General features: G+C 45.5%; 1 protein-coding gene across 4 annotated transcripts; it reads left to right on the forward strand.

Annotated features, from left to right (window-relative positions):
• Nucleotides 1-7159: 7159 nt before the first annotated feature.
• ZSCAN21 (zinc finger and SCAN domain containing 21) lies at nucleotides 7160-16292 on the forward strand. Of its 4 annotated transcripts, none has more exons than XM_022587819.3 (4): nucleotides 7160-7285; nucleotides 12449-12938; nucleotides 13232-13424; nucleotides 15066-16292. In XM_022587819.3, the coding sequence occupies exons 2-4, from the start codon at nucleotides 12546-12548 to the stop codon at nucleotides 15899-15901; spliced, it is 1422 nt and encodes a 473-aa protein (XP_022443527.1). In that variant the 5' UTR covers nucleotides 7160-7285; nucleotides 12449-12545; the 3' UTR covers nucleotides 15902-16292. The 4 variants fall into 4 exon arrangements, with proteins under 4 accessions (XP_022443527.1, XP_089751827.1, XP_022443528.1 ...); XM_089895701.1 differs by lacking the exon at nucleotides 7160-7285 and adding an exon at nucleotides 7305-10982; XM_022587820.3 differs by lacking the exon at nucleotides 7160-7285 and adding an exon at nucleotides 7305-8164.
• The last annotated feature ends 805 nt before the right edge of the window (nucleotides 16293-17097 follow it).

Raw genomic sequence — 17097 nt, forward strand, 5'->3', positions numbered from 1 at the left:
GCTGGGTGTGGAGAGGACCAGAGACTCCAGCGTCCCCAGTGTAGACAAGAGCCCCAGGAGTCGTAAGGGTCAAGGTTACCTTCCAAGAGCATCTCAGCCTTTCACTGTGTCCAGTTCAAACCTTGGTAGCTTCCTCCTCCCTCCATTCCTGTGCCTTAGTTACAGAAAGCTGCCCGGGGAAAATCCGCAGACATGGCCCCTCCATGACCCTCGCCCCTGCTAGCCTCCCCTCCTCTCTGCCGTAGTCTTGGGGCCGCTGTCTGGGTGTTCCCTGCTCCCCAAGCTCCCAGGCCCACCATGGCCTCGCCTCACCCTTTCTCAGCAGACCCCCCCTTGTTATGCTCTCCCAGGGGCCTCAGGCCATCCCGACTCCTCGCTGTCTGGTCCTCCCTGCTCCCTGGAGCCCCTCCCCTGCTGCCTCCGAGGGATGTGGCCTTGCTCTCGAGCGCCTCCAGCCTCCTCCTCACCCCTCAGTACCTGTTCTCCATTTAAATAAGCACAAACTTGTAGCTTTAAGGAGCAAAAGCAAATTTTTCAAATCTTTGGTTTGACTTTGACCCTTCCTTTTAGCTACCAAATTCCTCTGCCACGTGGACCAGAACTGCTGTTTTCATCTATCTCTTCACCGCTGATATCCTCCCTCTTAAAGCCCCTGTAACTCAGTTCTTTTTTTTTTTAACATTCTTTTTTTTGTGTGTTTTTATTTTTTGGCCACGTTGTACAGCATGCAGGATCTTAGTTCCCCAGGGATCTTCCCCCTGCAGTGGAAGCATGGAGTCCTAACTACTGCACCACCAAGGAATTCCCTTGTAACTCGGCTCTCATCCCAGCCTCTTAGATGGCACCATTAGAGGTCACCAGTGTTCTTGACAGAGCCCTTTCTCTCGTCTTCATCCTCCCTTACTTTTCTAGAGCACTTGACATTTCCTTGAAACCTTGTCAGTTGTTTGCATTGCACTACCCATCAACTCCTCTCTCTCTTCCTCCTTCACTCCTGAATAACAACAACCATGAGGTTTCTCTAATCCATACATCAACTTTGTAGAGACAGTTGCCCCAATATACAGATGTGGACACTGAGGCCCGTAACGTGAAGCAGCTGATCCCATGCATGAGTGGCAGAGCTGGATTTAAAGCGAGGTGTGTCTGACTCCAACAATCAGGTTCTTTCCACTACTTCATGTCCTTTCTGAGCTCAGTTATTCTCCCACCTGCATACGCCACCTCTGTGATCCCACAACTACGTTTATGGAGCAGCCTAGCATAGTGTTTACACACGCAGGCACTGGAGCCAGTGTGCCCAGGATCAAATCCTTCATCTACCACTTACGTGCTGTGTCTTAGTTTCCTCATCAGCAAAATGGACATAGCGTTACAAGCATTAAATGAGCCGCTACATGAAAGGCAGCTACAGCAGTGCCTGACCTATGTGTTCCAGATACACTAGCTATTATTTCCTCCATGGTCCTCTCACTCTTTCCTGAATATCAATTTACCCCTCACAAAAGTCTCCCTTCTTTAAGTGAAACATGCTGGCAGTGTCCTCCATCCCATGAGTCCCGAAAAGACATTACCTTGAAATCAGGTCTTTGTGAAAATTTGGGACCCGTGACAGTCCCCGATGTTATGGACAGAATTTCACATGGCCTCTGAGTCTCTCAAACTGCACTAATCCCTACTCAATTCTTTCCCCTGCCCCAATCCTTCTTCAGCTCTTGCAATTCCAAATCCTCCGGAGAATGGTATTTCCTCTGGAGTCATGGGCATTACTGCACAGGTTTAAGAGGACTTTCTTGTCCCAAACTATGCACATCCCTTCACCAGTAGTCACCACCACTGCCTCCAAGTCTCAGGTGTCTTTGGCACGGCCTCTGCTTGAACACACACGTGCTAGCACGACTCCCCCCATCTGGATTATCTGTCATCGTGCACCCTGCATTTGGGTCTGGACTCCACATTTTAAAAGAGAGACAGACCAACCGCAGGATGGTAAAACCAAAACCACCTCAGGTGTGCAATAAAGGGTTTTGCTTGGTGAGGAGAAAACGCATGAGAACTTGGTCTCTGCCCTCAAGTATCTAAAAGCCTGTCATGTAGAAGAGGCATTCAGTTTGTTCTGCATGCCTCCAAGAAATCAATCTAAATCCCTTTCAACAAACATTATTGTCAGGCCATGTGCTGGGTGTCAGGAATAATAAAAAAGAAAGAGCAGTGAGTAAGGCAGATAAGTAAAGCCAGCTCTTCCCAGCTGCTACCAGGACTTTGGGCAAATTAGAAAAAGGCACCCCTTCCTCAAGACACTTGCCTGCCTTGTGCTAGTGAGTTGTGATAACCGTACAACTCCTGATAAGAAGATGGCTGGTGGCCCCAGGGTTCTGCAGGGCCCAAGGTGCACACCCAGAAGGAATGGCCCTAGTGGAAGACGCTGGGAGAAGGAACCTCATTGCAGAGCCAGCTGTCTGCATCGAATCAGGTCAGGTATGACACCCAGGGGTCCTGGGCAGGAAGGGATTTTGCTAGGGGGAGGGCTGGGCCAGATGCCCTTGGTGATCTCCTTCTTCTCAGAGATGATGCAATTTTTTTCTGGGTTCTTCCACCAACAACGGGGAACAAGCCGGCAACCTGCTCTTGTAAAAGCTTTGGCGGGAAACTTTACTGTCTCTTGTTAAGAAGGCAAGTGGCCCTCTCCAGAGTGGGTAGGACAACAGCAACAAAAAAGGACCTGTGATGGGCAGAGCCACATCCTAGGGCAGGGCGGTGGGGAAGGGCAGTGCACTGACATTAAAACAGAGATCAGAAATAGTATGGTAGCCAAGAGTTTTGAAGATGAAAATGTCCTTACTATTGGTACAGGTAATTACAAAGCTAGTTCACTCTAATGTGATCCAAATGCTTTAAAGTTCTCAGAGCAGGTTATTATTATGCCCATTTTCCAGATAATTAAGCTGCATCTTCAAGTCCTCCAAGGCACATTAGCAACAGCGCTCCAGCTCTAAGCTATGGGGTTGTCTAACTACATCACCTTTATTCTCTTTTCATTTTCTTTAGCTGAATGAATGTCTTTGCAGCTTCCCAACAGGCTGTACAGGTGGACTCCCTCTGGGAAGAAAAGAGGGAAGTTTTCAGAGCTGTGATGGGTAAGGAGCTTGCCTTATTCTAAAAGAAACCAAGGTTTGATCACCCTCTGCTGGCCAAGCATAGTGACGGCAGCAAAAGTAAGTGATGGCGAGACTGAGCGAGGAAGATCCAGAAAGCAACCTTTTTAGAGAGAATCACGACCACCCCGCTGGAAGAGGAGGGAGGAAGCCCAGACCTGCAGTAACTAGCGTAGCTTTTCCCTTTCCAGACCTCTGCTACAAAGCGGGGTCTTTTTCTTTTTCAAACCAAATAATCTTTCAAGACAAAAGACTTCGTTGTACAGCAGAAACTAACACAACATTGTAAAGCAATTATACTCCAGTTAAAAAAAAAAAGACAAAAGAAAACCGAGTAATGCAGAGAAAGTTAAGTGGGAGAGTATGGAGGTCATTTAAATGAGGAACCGTGGACCCTCAGAGGGTCATTATACACTTCACATTCCAAGATTCAGAAGCAACTTTCAGACAAGATCATAGAACTGTTGTAGGTGGTCTTTGGGACAGTCACACATGGTAGTTTCCAAATATTTTGAAGGGCTGACAAGAACAGCTACATGCATTTTGTGAGAGAAAATGATCAATCAAGACTAGGATCAATGTGGGACTTCCTTGGCGGTCCAGTGGTTATGACTCTGCGCTTTCACTGCCGAGGGCCTGGGCTCAATCCCTGGTTGGGGACCTAAGATTCCACAACACTTGTGGTGCAGCCAAAAAAAAAAGACTAGGATCAATGAGTTGAAATTACAAGAAAGCAGATGTTTGCTTTTTGTTTGTTTGTTTTAATTTATTTATTTTATTTATTTTTGGCTGCGTTGGGTCTTCGTTGCTGCGCGTGGGCTTTCTCTAGTTGCGGCAAGCCGGGGCTACCCTTTGTTGTGGTGCGCGGGCTTCTCATTGCAGTAGCTTCTCTTGTTGCGGAGCACGGGCTCTAGGCGCGAGGGCTTCAGTAGGTGTGGCTCGCAGGCTCAGTGGTTGTGGTGCACGGGCTTAGTTGCTCCACGGCATGTGGGATCCCCCCGGACCAGGGCTTGAACCCGTGTCCCCTGCATTGGCAGGCGGATTCTTAACCACTGTGCCACCAGGGAAGTTCCCTAGATGTTTGCTTTAATCGAAAGAACTTTTAGCAAGTAGAATTCTCCAAAAGGCGGGAACTGTCCTCTAATAAACTCCCTGCCACAGAGCTTTGCATGTTAGGAGACATCACATTTTGCATCCCCAAGATGACACGTCACTTAGTCACCATTTATTGGTCTCGTCTGTATTATCATGGACCGTGTATTATTATGGACCATGTCCATAGTTATTTGTTTACATATCTGCCAAGAGCTACGTGTATTTTTCATTTTCTCCTTGTGCCTGAACCCAATGGCTGACACATTGTAGGTTCTTGGTTAGTGTTTGCTGAATGAATTCATTGGAAGAGTATGAGGTTCTTGTAAGTCAAAACTGTTCTGAAGAAGAAATGCAGAGCCACCAGCCACAATGGCTAACTTTTCCTTCGTCTGCTCTCTTGTGGTTTTGTCATATGGCCATGGTTATATCAATAGATGATAATGGATCATGTAAGTTAACTTATTTTACCACAGTCTGATTTGGATGGGAGCATATTGATCTTTTTAATCTGCTGAGATATAGTAAGGACACAGGATTGAATTAGAGCATCTGGATTCTACTCTCAGCTCTGCTACTAATTAGCTCACTAGTGTTCCTCGGAGCTGACCTCTTCAGGCACAGGTGGGTTTCTTCATCTGAAAACAAGAACTTAACCAGTTTTTCCCTAAGGTCTCTCTTGCCATCAGTATTTTGCAACTCTAGGCCCTTTGCTGTAGAAAGAACAATGGGCTTGGAACGGGAAGGATTTCCTTTAAGCCTCAACATCACAACTTACTGGTTGCATGACTCGGCAAAGATCCTTTTGTCTAAGAGGTTGGACAAATTCCCGGGCGGTCCAGTGGTTAGGACTCCGAGCTTTCACTGTAGAGGGCACGGGTTCAATCCTGCAAGCCTCACAGTGCGGCCAAAAAAACAAACAACAACAAAAACAACAATGAAACGTGTGGCTCACAGAACTATGCAGGTTTCTGAGGTTTCTGGTTTCCCCCTCAGCCTGAGTGATTCTGTTCTATCTAGCTCTTGGCCACATTGCAAAAGAGCATGTGGGATGGGAGTTGTGACTATTTTTAGAAACAATCTGCTACACACATTTATCTTCAATTTATCAATCCTTTGAAACATAATCCTGAGAATACTTACCCCTGTGAAATATTAAAATCTCTGTTTTATAGGTCAGGAAACATGGGCTCAGGAAAGTAAGTAACTTCTCCAGTGTCATACAAGTGACATGTGGGAAAGTCAAGATCCAAACTTGGCTCTTTCTTCAGAGTCTATACTTTTAAGCCCCTTACTGCCTCTGAGTTAGAAGAAGTCAGGATAATTGTTGTGTTTAAGGCACTAAGTTTTGGGGTAGTTTTTTATGCGGCAATAAAGAATTGAAACCAAGTGCTTAACACAGTACCGGCCCACAGTAAGTACTCAGAGGAGGTGTGTGGAGGGAGTGGTAATGGTGAATGAATGCCATTGGGGCTGGAGGTGAAGGGAAAAACTAACAGGAGTCTGGGGCAAGCTGTAGGTCATCCAGCCCCAAAATTCGCTCTGCAAAACTCCTGTCCTCCCCATTCCCGGGGCTCTCCCACTTCAAAACTCCTGTCCTCCCCATTTCCGGGGCTCTCCCACTTCAAAACTCCTGTCCTCCCCATTGCCAGGGCTCTCCCACTTCAAAACTCCTGTCCTCCCCATTCCCGGGGCTCTCCCACTTCAAAGCACCACAAGATGATGCAGGAAGTGGCCGTTTTTGAGCAACTCTCTTAGAAAGTCCTTCCTTGTATTGAACTTTTCTTTCATTTCCATTCATTGCTCTTAGTTCTGTCCTCTGGGCCCCAGAAGACAAACTTCATTTTCAAGTGATGACACTTCACAAATTTGAAAACTAAGACTGCGTTGTCTCTCATTCTCCCCTTGTCCTCTCCTACCTAAGGTAAGAAAAATTCTCCAGATTCTCCTAGGTGGAATGGCATGGTGTTCAGAGCTCACACCTCCTGATGATTTCATCATTTCTGGATGATCACTGGGTTTTGAACGCTCCTCTTAACGTTTGCCACCCAGAAGGGGCCCATCTTAGACGTCTGACCAGTGCGTGGGGGAATGAATGAAACAAGACTGTGTGATAACTGTTGAAACTGGTCAGTTGGTACATAGGGGACTCACTGTTGACCTTTTGTATGTCTTTGAATTTTGTTTTTTAATTTAAATGATCATAGAAAACATCAGGGAAAAACGTCTCATCTCTACAAATTTATGGTGCATTCAGACACGGTATTCCCTGCGCAGGCACGTTGCTGTCCCTCAACATGTGTGCCTTTTGAGGGACCAGGCAAAAGCAAACTCAGTGAGGGCCAGACGGGGTGGGGCTGAGATCGAAAACATTGAGAATCTACAGTCCCGTAACCTGAAGTTGAGCAACAGCGGCGGGGGAAAAGGTAGGCAAGGACCTCTGTACAAAGTCCTGCAGCATCAGGAGCTTCTGGAAGGCGGCCTCAGAGATTTCTGCCCAGGAAGTTTCGGACCCGCAAAGCCCCAAGGGCACAGCTACTTCAGGTGGATGCCGCCGGGCATCTGAGTGTGATAACTGAATCTCGGGCTTCGTGGGCTAAGCGTGGGGCTCTGTCCATAAATGGGGACCGAGTTCTCACGCGGTGACCGGCCTGAGGGTCACAGGGGAACCGGCCTCTGAAGTCCACGAGGAGGACCGAGGCCGCCGCGCCGAGCCCACGCCTCTCCTTGGCCCGGGGCGTCGGGGGCGGGGTGCGAAAACCGCCAAGACTTCATCTGGTCAACCCCTCCTTGGTTAAAAAAAAGAAGGAATGGGAAAGAAGTCCCCGCCTGTTCACGTTGCGAGGGCGCCTCCACTAGTCACTTTCGCTGCTCAGCCTCCCGAGTACCCGAGACACCAAAAAAGACCTCCCAACTTCCTAGAGGGGCCTCTGCGGCCCCGCACAGCTCTCCGCGGGCGGGGCTATGACGCACTTCCGGCTGCGTCGGCGGCGGTGCGCGTCGAGGTGTTCCAGCGGCCCCAGCGGATTTTACTCATGGTAAGCCTCCCGGTCCCCGGTTCGCGTGGCGGGCGGAAGCGGGAGTGTCCGCCGAAGGGTGCGGGGAGATACGGGTGGGTTAGGCAGCTGTGGCCTGTGGGGACTCCCCAGACCGGTCCTGGGAGGGTGGTGGGAGGAGCCCGCAGTCCCTGCCCAGCCCCAGACGGCGGAGGCGTTTGCTCCCTTGAAAGCATTCCCCCCCCCCCCACACCGCGCACACCCCCAGGGGTTTAAAAAGGTGAAAGTTGGTTTCTTTCGTGTTCCAGAGCAGTTTTTCTCTGCGCTCCCTGAGCCGAACGGCCCGTCAGTCTGAGCGGGGCTGCTTTCTCTTTTTCCCTGGCTCTCGGTAGGCGGTCCGAATTAAAGGCTAATTGATAAGAATTCGCCCGAGGGGGTTGGGGACCTCGTGTGAGAAACTGGGCCTCAGAAGTCCTTGGTAGTATCTGTTCCAAGGGAGGGAATAGGGAGGGCTTTGTTCAGGTTAGAAAGCACGTAACAGGGATCTGCTCCAGTTTGGAAACACATTTTTAGAGGACCATTTATTTATAAATAGTTTGTCAAGAAAAGGGTGATCTGGTGAGTGAGGTACTTGGAAACCTCTTATATAAGGAGCAATTGAAAGAACTGTGAAGAAAAGAGAACTGTTTTCAGGTATTGGAAGCCTACAACGGAGAAAGTAAGTTTTGGTCTAGGACCAAACTAGGATCAGTGAAGAAAGAAGATAAAAAGTGATGCAGAATTTGGCGCAGTTTAAAGAAAACCTGTAACAATTAGAACTGTCCAGCAGTAGAAATCTGTGCCTCATGAATTATCAAGTTTGCCGGCGTAGGAGTTTTCAGGTACAGAATGAGTATGTCAGAAGCATTCTAGCATTAATTGGTAAGTCGTGTTAAATTGTTAGACTGTAATAATTTGGTTTATTTATGCCTCATCTTGTTCTAGAATGGATTTGGGGCACTTTGATAAGGGCATATAAGCTTTGGGAAATCGGCATAAAAGAGGGGGAAGAAACCTCGGAACAGAACAAAGGCCTCTGCTTGTAGTAGACCATGAACTTTTCCTTGATGGGCCTCTCGTGCTAAACATTCTAGCGAGCTTAAAATAGTTCACTGTGGTTGAAGACAGTGTGAGTAATGAAGCCTCTGTTTTCTATTCACATGCTTTTTTATTTTATAAGCACCTTATTAAGAAAAATTCGAAAGCTAAGACCTTGAGGGCATCCCTAAATGAACCTTTAGACAAACTCAACATGACCAGTGTGGTCATGACCAATACTGGCTTTGCTAGAGGCAGACAAGAGACAAGGAGATCTGAGAGGCAACAGGGGCTGAAATCTTTGAGACCTTGTTGGCCTTGTGATGATTTTGGCTTTTAATCTGTATGACACACAAAGCCATGAAAGGTGTGAGCAGAGGAATGATGTGATCTGACTTGTATTTAACAGGCAACAGATGATGGACTGGTGGGACAGCAGTGCTGGAGGCAGCGAACTCTGAATCTCTTAGTTGTAGAGATTTGCTCATGAATTGTGTGCAGAATGTGAAGGAGGAGTTGGGTCCCCAGGTTTTTTTGGTCCGGAAAAAATGGTGGAGTTGCCATTAACTAAGATGAGCAGCTTTGCGTGAAAGATGGGAAGTACAGTTTCAGGCGTGTTAAGCTTGAGATGCCACTGGACATGCTGGTGGCAACGTCAAGTGGGTAGTTTGTTGTGTGAGTCTGGAGTTCAGAAGAGAGGTCCAGGCTGCAGATAAATTGGCGGCTGTTGAGTATATAGATGGTACTTAAAGCCACGTGACTGGATGAACTCTCCAAAGAGAGCGAGTACAGTTAGGAAGAAGGCTTCAAGCATCCAGCCCTCCACTTGTTTGTGGCCTTGCTGAGGCATGAATTTGAATTGTGGGCACTGCAAAACTGGTGTGCTAGAATAAACCACTGAGCTATTGAGCCAGCCCAGCCAGTTGCCCAGCAGCAACATCTAGGGAAACTTTCTTCTTTAATTGTGACTATGTATGTATTTTGCAAAGGCGATTGTGTGATATAGTGGCATCTGTGAGTTTGAACTCGCCAACTTCTGGGAACAGATCCCATGTGAACGTGATACAGGACACTCACTGTTTAATGCCTCCTGTGCTGGGTTACAACTCCTAGTGTCTTGCAGAGTTTCCCAGGCTGGATCCCAGAAGCTGAGCAGTCTTTCCTGTTCTTGGGGTGCCCTCCTCTGAAGAGAGTGGGGAATTTTGTAACCAGTTGTGTTACAAAGTTATTCCAACACTTAGGAGGTCCACTTGAAAGGATTTCTAAGGAATGCTCCCAGCGCTACTACATCTATATTTAGGTTATTTTAGCCTTTGGTGCTAATGCCTTTATTTTAAGAGACTAGATGACAGTGCTTCCCAACCCCCCACCCCCCCACCCCCCGCTCAGTTTTCAAGTAATTCTGAACTTGGGAGCTTCAGTAGTGTACTGGATGCAGAGGATAGCGTAAACGAGTGTTCAGTGCTGATGCTGGTCCACTGTGTTGGAATACCTGTTGGCACCTCATAGGATGCTTCAGAATTTGGGTACAGTAGAGGGGAGTCCCAGCTAGCACCCCAAGAGTTCTGAACTAATTAGCAGCTGATAATTATTGACTTTCTCGTAAAAGCAAGGTTACGTATTGAGGTTTTATTCCTAGAACCCCACTTCCTGTATTTTTTTAATTACCAAAATTGATTAGAAAAATAAAGGGGAAGAGTCATATAAAATACATGTTTTTAATACAGATTTACTAAATGTGTGAAACTAAACATCTGATATAAAAGCTGTAACATAAATGTACCTTTTTTGGAAGGTTCTGCATGGGCTGGAATTGCTGCTTTTTTGTTTTACTGGGTTTCTTTTTTTGAAGGGCATGGAATTTGGGCATTAGAAGTAAAATCTATTTTATTTATTAAAAACTGCTTATGATTCCTTTGGAGATTTTATGATTTTCTGGCTACAAAAGTAATAATACCCATTATAGAAAATGTAGGAAATAAAAAAAAGACTTTAAAAAATTGAAATCATTCATAATTCTGTAACCCAGAAATATCACTGTTCGTGTTTTTATCTTTTTCCTTCATTGTGATTGTGTGTATATTATGAGTGTGTGTGCAAGATGATATTTCAAGTGCTCTCAAGCCAGATCCATGGAGATTGACACGCATGTTAGAAATTAGCCTACTCAACTTTTTAAATGCCTTAGCTTTAGATTATTTGCAACTCCTGTTCCCTCGTCTTCAGCTTTTATAAGCCATTTATACATCCTTTTTATGTTCTCTACCATTGTTATCAATATAATTTCATGTAATGAACACCCACATAGATTTTTTACGTGTTTGGCTCTTTCTTGAGACTGCTGGAGTTTTCTTGGTCTAGATTATTCAAATTCAGTATGGGAACACCTATGTGACAGGAAAGGTGCTGCTTAGAGTTTGAAAACATGCTCATCAGGAAGGCCAGTCACAAGCGTGTAAGAGTAATTAACTTATGTAGTTTTCTTTCAGAGTACTATATTTAATGAATGCCAAGAATAATAGACTGATTCTGTTGTCTGTTTACTCACTTCTTTTCCATCTCCCCCACAACTTGAAAGCTGTGTGAGAGTAGGCGTGTATCTGTTTTAGGCATCCCTGCAGTCCTAGCATCGAGCCCATGGCAGGTATTCAGCAAATGTTGAGTGAGTGGATTTCACTTTTTTGGCATATGAAAAAATGGAAGTAATTATATTTACTGTAGATGTTTTCAGTATTCTAATGTATCAGCTGACAAATATATATAATATTTAAAATTTAAAAGAAAAAATATTCTTAAACATCTTTTGTATTGTCTCTTGTGGTTTAATTTTTCTCTTCAGTTTCCTCTCAGCAGTATGTGTCTCATCAAAAGAAATACCTCTGAAAGAACATAGGTTACTTTTAGTCTAATCTCTTGTCATTCCACTGGTCTTTCTGTGAAAGCTAAACATAAATGGCATTTTAAAACAAGAGTATGCCCTGCTTAAAATGGGTCAAGTGAAGCTCAAATTACATCACTAACTATGCTCAATCATTTAAAAATATGCTGGTTAATTCCAGGCTTCTAACATGATTCCTGGTTATGCTAACTAGCCTGTCATTTGACTAGTAAATTTTTAATGCTGAAGCTAAAAGTTGTAGGTTTAGACAGACTTCATTTGGCCAGTAGATGGCCTGTTGAGATCTCAGGAATTGTAAGATTCTGAAACAGTTTTTGGAGCAAAGTTAATTTAAATTTAGTTTTAAGCTTACACCACAGTGTTTTTTTTTTTTTTTTCCCAAATTGAGGTATAGTTGATGTACAATATTATATAAGTTACAAGTGTACAACATAGTGATTCACAATTTTTAAAGATTATACTCCATTTATAGTTATTATAAAATATTGGCTATATTCCTTCTGCTGTACAGTATATCCTTGTAGCTTATTTCTTTTATACATAGTGGATTGTACCTCTTAATTTCCAGCCCTATATCACCCCTCCCCCATTCTCTCACCCTACTGGTAACCACTGGTTTGTTCTCTGTATCTGTGAGTCTGTTTCTTTTTTATTATATTCACTAGTTTTTTTTATTTTTAGGTTTTGCATATAAGTGACAATATACAGTATTTGTCTTTCTTTGTCTGACTTTTCACTAAACATAAATATCCTCCAAGTCCATCCATGTTGTCGCAGATGGCAAAATTTCACTCTTTTTTATGGCTGACTAGTATACCATTGTGTGTGTGTGTGTGTGTGTGTACACACGTACACACCCCACATCTTCTTTATCTGTTTATCTGTTGATGGACACTTAGATTGCTTTCATATTTTGGTAATTGTAAATAATGCTGCTATGAACATTGGGGTGCATGTATATTTTTGAATTAGTGTTTTCGTTTTCTTCAGACATATATGCAGGAGCGGGGTTGAGCCACAGTGCACTTTTTCAGAGAGTGGAGGCAAAGTCAAATCAAAATAGGATATCCTGAGCTGACTCCAGAAAGATATTTGACAGTCATTGTTATATGGTAGTTTTACGGTGGCCATAATTTCCACAATTTCCTGTGCTAAAGGTGTGGCTATAAAGACCAAAAAGCATACATACTTTTTCTTTTGGTAATTTTATGGTAACCATATTTTCATAGGTTTAACGTGTAGCCCTAAAGAACCAGAAACCCAAAGGAACCAGTACTCCTGCTACACAGAGCCCCATTTTAGTGACACTGTTTCTGGAGTACCTATATGATGACCAAGGTACTGGGCATGGCCACAGTTCTGGGCCCTAGAACTCCACAAGAGCAGGGGCCTGTGATTGTGAAGGTCGAGGAGGAGGAGAAAGGGAAGCGCCTTCCCAGCTTGGAGACATTCCGCCAGCGCTTCAGGCAGTTTGGGTACCATGACACCCCTGGCCCTCGGGAGGCCCTCAGCCAGCTCCGGGTGCTCTGCTGTGAGTGGCTGCGGCCTGAGATTCACACCAAGGAGCAGATCCTGGAGCTGCTGGTGCTGGAGCAGTTCCTGACCATCCTGCCCCAGGAGCTCCAGGCCTGGGTGCAGGAGCACTGCCCGGAGAGCGCTGAAGAGGCCGTCACTCTCCTGGAAGATCTGGAGCGAGAGCTGGATGAGCCAGCACAGCAGGTAGGCTGGGGAGACCTTTTACTCTGTGAGGTCGGAAGCGTAGCAGTCCAGGCAGGAGCGGGTTTGTTCACACACTGAGAATAACTGAATGGACCTTCCGCTGAGTTAGACCATGTTTCCTCCTATTTTTCTTCTGCTGTCCTATATGGAATTAGGGAATTACCCTTGGGAGTTGAATGGGATGGATGCTTTTCTCTTTCCTAGAGGTTCTACATAGCTGTCCTGAGGTTTTCTTTTGTTCTGGTTCTTAAAGTGAGCTGTGCACAGACCCAGCCATTCCTAATTGTCTCTAGGCCTCACCGCCTCCCAGTGAACAGAAACAGTGGTGGGAGAAGATGGCATCCTCAGGAACAGTGGAGGAATCCCTGAGCAGCCCGCAGCCACGGTCTGTGGAGACCAGTTACAAATTTGAGTCTTGGGAGCCCCTCTACATCCAAGAGACTGGTGAAGAGGAGGACTTCACTCCAGAGCTGAGAAAGATTCAAGGTAGGACCATCTGTCAGGCCCCCACTCGGTGCCCGGGCCTTTGTGGTTGAAGAAACACTCGTCCTAATTCCTGGTTGTGAGGTGGCCCCCCTAGGCTGACTCAACTGGTCTGGCTGACAAGGCAGAATGAGTTCCTTTCCTCCCCCAGGTGTGTCTCAGTCAGTCCTGGCGTGGGAACAGATGACACGCTCGTAAAGGGAGAGTTGAAGTGAGTTTAGTAAGGGGACTGTTCATGGAAGCGAGAACAGCTTGAATGAATCAGTAAGAGGTGGTGCTGGTTCATTTGTTAATGACTTAGTGAACCTGCTGTGATCAGTTCGGGATTATGCAGAAATGGTCCTGGTAATTTCTTTTTCAACTTATGCCTCATTAAGCTATTTAAAATGTTTAACTTTTCTTATTTACTTCCCACACATAGTTCATGGCAACTTGAAGGGAAATCTGTACGTGTAGCCAAGTGACTGCTCATCATAGGGACTGAAAGGGATTTTAGCTGCTGCTTCAGTCAGCAGTGGACAGTGAGGAGGGGGTGAACCTAGAAGCAGCTGGTAGCAGAGAAGGGAAATAGATGGTGGGTGGAGAGAGAGACAGGGACGAGGAGAAAGTGGCTTAGAGGAAAGTACCTTGTTGACTGAGGCTTCTGGACTTGGGGAGGGATGACAGTTCTCAAAGGGAGCCCATTTTTCAGTGTGAATTTCTCTTGCTCCCCTTTTCTGTGTATGTGGATGGTTAGGTGGATTTTTTTTTTTTTTTTTTTTTTTTTGGTACACGGGCCTCTCACTGTTGTGGCCTCTCCCGTTGCTGAGCACAGGCTCCGGACGCACAGGCTCAGCGGCCATGGCTCACAGGCCCAGCCGCTCCGCGGCATGTGGGATCTTCCCGGACCGGGGCACGAACCTGTGTCCCCTGCATCGGCAGGTGGACTCTCAACCACTGCGCCACCAGGGAAGTCCTAGGTGGACTTTTAAGAGGTGTGACTGCCTCGTGAAGTGCTCTAAAAAAGCTAAACTGCTTCAGTCTGATTTTGACAGTTACTTTATAACTAAGAGAATGATAAGACATAGCCAATGTAGGTGAAATGATGAGAGTAAACCCTCATGGGAGTTAAGTACTGTCATTCAAATTAGTAAGGATCTGGGACTAGAATGATTATAAGTGCACCAAACGTTCTCTTTTATTGCTTTTATATTCAGCTTTTGTGAGAATAAGGATTTTGTGAGTTTGCCACTAGCCTCTTCTCCCTTAATTATCCTTTTTATTTTCCTTTATCAACTTTGACCCTTCCACAGTCTTTCTTTCTTGTTTCTTTCTACCTGAGCATCACCCAGCTCCTTTGCTGCTGTCTCAGTATGCTTGGTTTTGCCTAATTGCCCTCTATACCCGAAGTTCTCCTGGCAGAGAACACCATGTACTTCTCATACCATGATAGCTTCTGGCAGGGGGCTTGCGTGAAAGTTTGGCATCGTAAACTAGATCTGATAATGACTTATTTGTATCAGTGTGATACTGTAACTTCATAGAGCAATATTTGGTTACCCCTTAGAATCCATCAGTGTCACCTGGTGATTCTATTTCTCATTTAACAGTTTCTTCTCAGGACAGGAAACAACTGACATGTCCTTATTCTACTTACTGTTTCAGATCGTAAATCGAACACCCAGAATGAGGAATCAACAGATAAGCAGGAAAGTTCTGAAGAATTTCACGCAGAAGGATTCAGAAGGGATTCTATTCCCATGATTATTGCCAACAAATGTGAGGCCAGGTTAGAAAGGCAGTGGGTTAACCTGGAAAAGGGAAGAGGAACAAAAATTCCTCTCCAAGACAAAGGTCCCTCAAAAGGTAGAGAAGTAATGACTAAACCTGCCCCAGCAGAGAGACGTTACATATGTGCTGAGTGTGGGAAAGCCTTTAGTAATAGCTCAAATCTCACTAAACACCGGAGAACACACACTGGGGAGAAACCGTATGTGTGCACCAAATGTGGGAAAGCTTTCAGCCACAGCTCCAACCTGACCCTTCACTACAGAACACACTTGGTGGACCGGCCCTATGACTGTAAGTGTGGAAAAGCCTTCGGTCAGAGCTCGGACCTCCTTAAACATCAGCGAATGCACACTGAAGAGGCTCCTTACCAGTGTAAAGATTGCGGCAAAGCCTTCAGCGGGAAAGGCAGCCTCATTCGACACTATCGAATACACACTGGGGAGAAGCCGTATCAGTGTAACGAGTGTGGGAAGAGCTTTAGTCAGCACGCGGGTCTTAGTTCTCACCAGAGACTCCACACTGGAGAGAAGCCGTATAAATGTAAGGAGTGTGGGAAAGCCTTCAACCACAGCTCCAATTTTAATAAACACCATAGAATCCATACCGGGGAAAAGCCCTATTGGTGTAATAATTGTGGGAAAACCTTCTGTAGTAAGTCCAATCTTTCCAAACATCAGAGAGTCCACACTGCAGAGGGAGAAGGGCCTTAACTGTCAGGTATGCTCTCTTGATGGTTTTTGTTTTTTTAACTTCAGAACGTGAATGCTAGGGAGAAAGCCCAGTAATTGCAATGTAAACTCGGGGGTAGATTTCGTTTCACTCGACGTCGAGGGGACAGTGAGAGCTCAGGCGGGGACACGGCGGGTTCCTCACCTGCCCGCTGGCTGCAGCAGGGTCCCCTCACCGCACTTCGAGTCCCATAAACCATGCGGACATTGCCTTTTGTAGAGTTAACGTGCTGTGTATCCGGTGTAATTAAGGAGGAAACATTAAAACTGTTTAACTGTTTTAACATATATTCAAGAACTATGATTTGTAAAGAAATGAGCCATGTTGAACACAGTTTAATCCGATTCAGAATAAACTTAAAACATCTTGTGACGCCTCAGGACTATTTTATTAAAAAATTGTATGTTAGTTATTCAACACTATTCTAGAGAGGAAACTTCCTACTGGTTTTGCTTTTGGAAGATTTGGATTTGGGGTAAATAGAACTTTCAGCGATTGCGAGTGTGTGTGAGGAAATTGCAGCAGGGTGGCTGCAGCTTAGTCTTCATCGTGCTTTTCCTGTGTACAGAACACGTTTTTCCAGCATTTGGGAACATTTTGTCAGCCTCATGCTTTTGGGACGTGTATACTCGTGTCTCTGCCGAAGTCTGTGAAAATCTGACTCCTTGAGAAGCTTCCTACTAAATTCTAGAAGCCAATAATACACACCATGATTACCTTAAATCCATCCTGTTTTTTTCCCTGTGACTGCAAACTCTTTGATTTAAGGTATGGCTTTTGGCCAGTTGGTCCTCCTGTTACCTGGAAACCCAACAACTTCACTCTTTGCTCCTATCATTTGCTTATCTTCATATTGTGAGTTTTTTCCACCTCTTATTAGTAGTCACTGAAATATCTCTTTGTCTGCTGCTGCAGCCCTAGTGGTCACGCAAACCTGACACGCCAGGATTGGGGACAGCAAGAAAGTGTCATGTCTAGTACCAGTTCTGATCGCTGGAAACTGCCTCGTATGCCATCCTGGGATCAGATTAAACTACAGGTGATGAGTCTGTGCAGCAGCCAAAGTATTAGGGTGGCGGAAGGGGGGGGGTCATTACTGAAAAAGAACCAACAGTGCTTGAAATCTGAAGGGTTCTTACTGTTCTGGTGGCCTGCTGACGATCTGGACATCCCTGCC

Source organism: Delphinapterus leucas, chromosome 15 (genome assembly GCF_059928025.1).
Source record: "Delphinapterus leucas isolate spDelLeu-1000000601 "Yukka" chromosome 15, BTC_Dleu_Yukka2, whole genome shotgun sequence".
NCBI classification, from domain to species: domain Eukaryota; kingdom Metazoa; phylum Chordata; class Mammalia; order Artiodactyla; family Monodontidae; genus Delphinapterus; species Delphinapterus leucas.